Consider the following 8324-nt stretch of genomic DNA (forward strand, 5'->3'; position numbering starts at 1 on the left):
AGTATTATTTTGTAAATGATGAAGAGTCCAAGATTGATTGCTAACGATGCTGCCGAAAACAGTACGATGGTACGACCCAGAGTTTTTTTTTTTTCGCCAAAATTCTCTGGAAAGAGAGAAGAAAGACCTATGAATTAAACATGATAATGGAAAAGTCTCACTATTCCACAGAGCAAAAACTTGATATTTTAGACAGAAAGAACAAAAAATAGCCTTTTTTTTGTTCCATTTCTCCTAGTGAGGAAATTGATGTTGATTGGGTGGGCGGGTGGTAAAGGGGGAAGTGTTGATGGGATTATGAATCACTGTCTGCACGTCATCTGTGCTCAGTTATAGCCTCTTAGAGCGAAGCTTCACCCCATGCAGAGACTCCAACCCTCCCGCTTTCGACGGGAGATCTCCCGCCGAAAGCCCATTTTTGCGAAATCTCCTGTTCTCCCGCTTGAGATTTAATTTCTCCCACTTGAAATGATTTCTTACTTAGTGTCATTGTATGTTGAAAAACAAGCCTTAGATAGTACAAGATAACATCTAGAACCCTAGAGCTGGACCCCGGCCACAAGGAACATCGCGCTTCGTGCACATCAGGTTGGAGTCTCCCATTTGCTAGGGGTTTCAGGCGGGAGAATCTCCAGATCAGAAGGTGCTTGGGGTTGGAGTCTCTGCCCATGTGCAGATTGATTTTAGTGCATACACCACACAAATAAAGGAAGGGTGAAAGCTACATCTAGTTTAGATAATATACAGATCGCTGTTTAGATTAATTTGATTTGATTTGATTTGATTTGATTTATTGATTCCTGCATTATATCATTGCTTATGCAGATACATACACATATATCATATACATTGTTGGTACCATACATATAAATGGATATACATAAACATTAAGTGCTAACAAGGTAAGTTTCTTCATTACCTTTAGAATGTACAGCAATACAGTTTCTTCATTGCCTTTACAATGTACAACAGAACATATCAGTGATGCAATGAATAACGCAGAAGGGCTACAGCTTGAGCATTGCTTGATTTGCATGCAGCCCTCGTACATAATACATAACATATAGGAAAATAAGGGGAGGGATGACTTGCATAGAGATAGGATAGGAGAAAGGAGAGAGGAGAGGTTTGTCTGCTTTCACTATACACAAAGTTAGATCACCTGGATCACTGAATAGTAAAGCATAGCAAAGTATTTTCTCACCGAGGTACAGGTGAACACTTACAGGTCATGGTCGGTTACATAACATTACGCACTAACTTCTGAACGGCGATAATTCAACAAGGGAATTTCACATACGATACAATTGCAATGACATTATAAGATCACTGATATCCAGAAAGCAGCATTGTCTTTACAGCTTTCTTGAAAGAATACATAGACTTTAAAATTCGAATTTCTGAAGGAAGAGAGTTCCAAATATCAGGTCCAATGTGCAGTTATGTTATGAATGTTTATCTAAACTTACGACAGGTTTGTCCATTGCGTTTGAATCAATAACTGATCATTGATTTGTTCGTGTATCTTTTTCCTTTTAGCTTTCGGCGTATATCTTTCTCATGTACTGTGTACCAAATTACCTCATCTGACCTAACCTATAAACTCAGCCTATATAGTTAATTTGAATTGTGTATTTATTGCAAAATAAATGCAGTCCAATTAATCCAAGTACTCGTCATGCTCATCAAAATGCTGTTATTACGTCCCTCTCTCGCTGGAAAGATTCAGTGTGCAACCCACCTTGCGCCCAAGGAGGAGAGTGCAACCTGTCCGGGAGATGTGACTGCAAAGATGGTTACTACGGCCCGCAATGTCGCCAAGGTGATACTTTTGTACTCTTTTTCTTTTCCACACATACACTTCCACCTCTGATTATCATCCGCATTGATGTTATGTGAATAATCCAAAAGACCTTTTTTTGTGGAGATATTTCCTCCTCATCTGTTTATCGTCGAGGTGGTCTCAGAAAAAAAAAGAAAGAAAATGGTCCCATTGATTCGATGACTTGATGATGGTTTATGCAGTTAGCACATAATTGCCTTCGCTTTTGGGTCAGAATGTAATGTTATAGGAAATACCTATTCTTCTTCCATGAATTATGGGAACGGGATGGGTTGGAAGCAAGAATTGTTGTTACCTCAGAATGCATGCGGTAGGAAGGTCGTCCAATTTTACGAGAATTCGTTTGTATTCACGCTAAATGGGAGCAGGCGTCAATGCGAGAAAAGTCATTCATCGAGTTACAAAGAAAGAAAATATACGAATGCTCTCCTTTTCAACCAAAATATCCTCTTTTCTCTCTGAGACACCCCCTCATTACACACCCTGCGTTCCACGGTATGATTTGCAAACTTCTAAATACTGATGAATAAAATATAGCGTAGTCAATAACCTATGTATGTGGTAATTGACACATTCACACGATTTTTGTCCCCCCCCCCCCCCGACACGTTGGGAATATGGCCGATCTGTGAACCCCATGTATAATCACTATCACGAGTCAGGGGCTTTACTGTCAAACCACGTCTCTGAAGCCAAAACAAACATTATACGAATAGTTGCATGTATGCCACGTTACAGTGAACCTAATTATGATTTTCCTGTATGAACGCCGAGTGAATAGGTGCATCTTTCGAGTGCCTTTTCCTCTCTGGATTCTTTTACCTTCAACCGAGGCAGTTTCGGAGCCAGGACATCCCTGTAGCTTGGTTGGTTAAAAAGCCACATTAATGTGTTTTGATAGAAAGCAATCAGTGCTTCATGCTAGGAGGTAGACGCTTCTTTCTTTTATTGCCCTTACACTGAAGACGCCGGTCAGGACAGGAAGCGGTTCGTTTTGGGTATTCACTAAAAGATCTTGACTTCACCGCAACGATCAATAAATTCTAACATCAAAGCCACCGCCTCGAGTGGATTTACGTTATTATTTAGGTTGAATATCGACACCAGAGTTTCAAGGATGAACTTTTTATTCTATTTTCTTTCTATTTCTTTCACTTGTTAATTTATATCCAATCGTTCATCGATATTGTAACTTATACGTTATCAGTATTTCAGATCGTCATATTCAGATATTCAGTGTCATCATCGTTTCTACTACACTGCACTTATATGATATTATAGCTTCTCCTGTAGATTACGGAGAATGATATCTGTTGTGACTGGCGTTGATATAAGATGATATTACCTGCTGTGTTATATAATGTCGATTGACTTTATTCTCTATTCATTACAGTGCTCTGTAATCCGCATTGTTACAACGGAGGTACGTGCGTTTCTCCAGGAGTCTGCGCATGCACAAAGGGATTTAGCGGAAAGTTTTGTCATCTCGGTAAGGACACAGCGCCATCAATGTTGATATTCGTCGTTTGCTTGGTAGACTGTTGGTACCCGCCGCGGGGTAATTTTAAGAAAATATTACAACTCATGTGATACATTATTAGCAAGGTAATAGCTCATTCATTGTGGTTGCGTGCAGTGCTGAGTTTGCTTCGTCCAGCTTGATATGGTGATGAAAATGCTTCGTTTATTGTTAAGTTACTGTCGGGTTACTGACACGACTCTTAAAACACTGATTACAAATGTTTTTACTAAAGAAGTAAAAAATGAGAACAAAATAATGTTGATAATAACACATAACGATACACATCTGTGGCTCTTTTGACATAAATCACTCATACATTATCTTAAAAGAAATGATATGGCTAGACTTAATTTAAGGACTGTGGATTGCACTCGTCTGGGTGGGAAGTATCATCAAGCAGTTGCCGTCAGATTACCATGGGATCTTTCTCTATTTTTTTTTTTTTTTTTTGGGGGGGGGGGGTGCTTTTGTTTTTATTTTTGTTTGCCTGTGGCGATATTGTTTATAGAACCAGAGTCAGAATAGTCAAGAGGAGTCAGAATCTGTGTTGTATCACTGCAAATTTATTTCGAGCCTAAGGAAGGGGAAACACACACACAGACCACCTACACATGACCACCTCCACATTTCTAAATATGTCTTCTCCTTCCTTTTTGCCGTCTTCTCTTGAATGTGTATGTTTGCATGTCATGTGTAGCTTCGTGTAAGGATAACTGCTACAACCACGGCCGCTGTGTGGCTCCGGGGAAATGCAAATGCTTCAGGAACTGGTTCGGGGACATTTGCCAGCACCGTACGTACGTTATTAAGTCCGTAGCTGAGAGGAAACGTATGATGTGAACCACGAATGCCACAAAATGTATTTTAACCTGTCTGTTTCACAGCTATTTAACTCAAGCATGACTGTGCATAAATGTCAATATACAATTTGTTGTTCTTGTTGTTCCTCTTCTTCATCTTTTTTTTTCTTTTATTTCCTTATTCTATACAGTATGAATATGAAGTAATGGAATATAGAGATATTTCTTGCGCATTACAATATGACACCAGCTTCTTTACCTCTTTCATTTTTATTAAGACAAATATTTATGGTGTCAAATTGTGGAAGATATGAATGGCATTCTTGTCCTCATAGTAAGCGGCTGTTTGTCCCACTCTTTCGTATAATTTGCTCACTGAACAATAATGTACGATAAACTTAGAAATGTGGAGTTCCAACTGCTCGATAAAGTGACTGGAAATAGCAAAATCAGCCGTCTATCAAATACTTTGAAATATAATGAAATAAGCTGTCAGCATTGAATTCTGAGCTCATGTATTCTGTAATCACTAACCCCGACATCGTCCTGGCTTTCGAAAAGTTAAACCATTAAAAATCATCAACAAAAATTTATGGGATGAGTGTGAAATAATGGCTCCACTTGATCTCTGACACCAAAACATTTCATAGGGCTGAACACTTGCAAACTGTATTTGTCACAAGTGCAAAATTTTGCTACCTCTTTCGATTGTTCTTTTCGACCTCAGCTGGCTTCCTGCCCAGCTCGACGTACCTATCTTTATTATCATTATCTCATCATCCTTAATTCTGTCTTCAGCCGCCCCGGGAGTAAAGGAGAAGGGCAACCGGGAAGTTCTCAACAAGACACACAAGGCTAAGGGCTACAACGGTGATAGTCTGAACGATTTTGACGTGGACTTAACCAAAGATGAGACCAGTAATTATTCGTCGTAAAAAGACCACTTGTAAGTGAGTCAGACGTCGACCTCCTATTGTCGCGTACCATACTTTGTAGATCGGGGGCTCTCGTGGTAAGAAAGCTAAGAAGTACGACGATGCTCGGAAATTTTGCTTGCAAAATGCTTGGGGGAAAAACAGGCCCTCAAAGAACAAGGTGGAATAAAATCGTAAAGGACACAGGCGTGCTCCAAAATATCTACAGTATGACTTATGGCGGCCTACGACGCAAGACAACAGCTTTGTTCACGGCGAATCAAGCCCCTCAAAAGCAAAATTACTTTGTGCGATGATGGAATGGAAAGTGTGAGCATAAGAGCTGAGCGAGCACGGCGGGAAAGAAATCCATAATGATTTTGAAGACCGTATAAGATAACATCAACATTCGAGGAGCGCTGTTCTTCTATTCACGAACTATAAAAGTATATATTTTTTCCGATTGAGAACGGAATGAAATGTGCAGAAAATGTGCATCAGGTTTGGTATCACACACTCGGCACATGCATATCTCTGCCGTAGAGAATCTGAAGAGAACATAGTCCCAACGAACCATCCGGAAACTCGACAAACAATGTGCCTGCTTACCACAGCAAGGAAATTAGTTTGCGAGTCGTTTTCTGCTGGTTTTATCTGTAGCTGCGACAGACTCACGCACAATGACGGCGGCGGTGAAGTGAGATTTTCAACAGCGCCACCTTTGAGAGCTTGTCTATCGGGGCTTACTTAATTTTTAAGGATTATCCACAGAGATCTCAATACGCTCTCATTACAAAGGCTCTGCGTGGATCACCCTTTACTATTACTAGGGTTTTAACAGATCTCCACTGAAAGTAACGACGTGCATACAATAATTTTGAGATATACTTTATACATGGAATGGGAAAGATTCTTGTTTTATCGCCATTTGATGCAGTTTGTGTTCAAAATCTTCTCCACGAGTGTAATATAGTCCAGTTGATTAATTTCAGCAATGGCGTTTGGCATTTCACCCACGAACTGTGCTGTTTCAGAATGGCACAACCATTTAAAGTATGGTGAACGAGAAAAAAAGGACGATATTCATAACAAGGTGATTTATACATTTCTGGAAAGCTTAAGTCTCTAGGAATATGAATAATTAACTTTCAGAAGGCAAAAACGTGTCCAGAACAATGGAGGGATGGTGTTTTGAGACCCTTTTTAGACCACCAGAACCCGATCTGACGGCGAAATTTTAGTGACCAAAATTATGACGTCACGAAATGTGCGCTGTGCTACCACGCCATCCACACAGTGGGCTCCATCTAGGCCTATGGAGGGCCTAGATTGCGGATGTGATTTGTTTGGGGCATACGTATGGGGAGGCAGTGTGCCCGTTTCCATGTATGCCCCAAAGGAGTTGTGTCCGCGGCGGCCTTCCATATCCGTCGCCTCTCCCTCGCTTCTTCTACCACTCCAACTTTGCCACTGTCACTATCAGTGTCATTGTCACTGGCATCACTCAATACACACTCGATGTCAAAGTCTTTCCGTAGAATAGGCCTATAAGGTAAAAATTGGACGTTTTAATGCCGCAGCCGAGAAAGCAGAGGCGATTAAAGACAGGTCAGATATTGCATCCGCTCACCAAGAAATACGTGCTTTATGAATGGCGGCCTCGATGTCCCGCTGCACTCGTAAAGGGTTTTGTTAATTTCGTGACGTCATATTTTAGGGCTCGAAAAAGACGGCTGTTCCGGAGCGAATATCAGTGAAGCAAATCAGTCAGTTTTAACTCGCGATTTCCCAGTGGCGCGAATATCTTTTAATAAGTCACATTAAAAATCTGTTTTAGGAGACATTTCCCTCTGCTTTGACACCTTCTTTTATATGATTTTCTTGATTTTAATGTCTCGTTCACCGTACTTTAAAGAAATATGCGCGCCATACATCATACGTGTAATAGGTTGTATATCTCTATGATGTTACCCCGGGGATGGTACCTTTTAATTGGCTCTCACGACGTGGTAGATAGTTTATACGACATTTTTCAACAACAACCGTGTTTCCGTAGTTGTTTCAAAACCCTCCAGGGTGTATTATTGTCAAAGCCGAGCCTTTTCTGCTTCTTCTTTATGTATTTGTTGTTGTTGTTCTTTTTGCTTTGTCCTTTTAAGATCGAACAGGTTTTTGATGTATGTAGGCTTGCATTACGTGTAATTAAACAGGTACAGACAAGCAGTGTAGCTGTCCAAAGTTCTCTCTGCATGCATATTTGTGTATGTCAAAAGGTACATGTGCAGATCTATATGAAAATACTTACCTGTGCGGGCATCAGGTAAGTATTTTCATATTATGTATGATATATAATAATCATATATACATATTGTATATATACTACATGTATACAATGGTCATGTGCGTGTGTATGTTTGTTTGTGTGTGTGCGTGTGTAAGTTTCCTGAGTACAGCCTAGGAGACGGTTACGTTATACCGTACTGTCGTTCCCCAACATAAGGTTTTATTTTTTCCAATATACATTCGAAAACCACAACAAAGTAGTAAATCCTGTACACTATTAGACAAGTAGTTTACGCATATCATAGACTTTTTATTAGTGGCAATCGCCATGTAAAATTCATTTTAACCCTTTGGGTAATGACAAGATTTTAAACAAAAATAAAATTGTAAACATATCAGAAGACAAAAAACATAAACATAATACAGACATATTGCTGCTGGACGGGGGCAAAAGAGATCAGTGAAGGATGACTAAGCCTTAGTGGAAAGAAAAAAGAAAGTCTCCTTTTTCGTGCAACTCTTCTCCAATATGGCTATATACAAGGTAGGTCTTTGATGGGGACTTCCGGATGATTTTCATACTTATACATCATTTTGAACATCTATGAATTAGTTAAACTGAGTACAGAGTTTCAGAATCTATAGTGATTGGGATGAGGAATAAGAATGTTTTCAAAATTTATAACAAATTGCAATGGGCAAGGATGATGACATGGCAGCCTCGCTTTAAGATTGCACGAGTTTTGGCTCAAAGAAGCAGAACAAAAGAAGAAGGCATGCATGGATTCTTCACAGGTGAACTTCTTGAGTAAGTGGTAATGTAATGGAATTACACTGCTTCTTACATTTCAGAAATATGTAAGGCTCTGATGTCATCAACACTGTGCAGTTTAATTTGTTTAAGATTTTCAGTGTATTGGTTTCTCTGCTCAAGGACCACAATAAATTCCATGAATCTATAC

General features: G+C 39.7%; 1 protein-coding gene across 1 annotated transcript in view; it reads left to right on the forward strand.

Moving 5' to 3' along the window:
- Positions 1-6059, forward strand: part of LOC140243891 (protein shifted-like) — a 41192-nt gene extending 35133 nt beyond the window's left edge. The window contains exons 6-9 of the mRNA XM_072323564.1: positions 1724-1822; positions 3237-3332; positions 4063-4158; positions 4964-6059. Of these exons, the coding sequence (XP_072179665.1) occupies positions 1724-1822; positions 3237-3332; positions 4063-4158; positions 4964-5100 (428 nt within the window). The 3' untranslated portion in view covers positions 5101-6059. The remainder of the gene's footprint in view (positions 1-1723; positions 1823-3236; positions 3333-4062; positions 4159-4963) is intronic.
- The last annotated feature ends 2265 nt before the right edge of the window (positions 6060-8324 follow it).

The sequence above is a fragment of the Diadema setosum genome, chromosome 2 (genome assembly GCF_964275005.1).
Source record: "Diadema setosum chromosome 2, eeDiaSeto1, whole genome shotgun sequence".
NCBI lineage: Eukaryota > Metazoa > Echinodermata > Echinoidea > Diadematoida > Diadematidae > Diadema > Diadema setosum.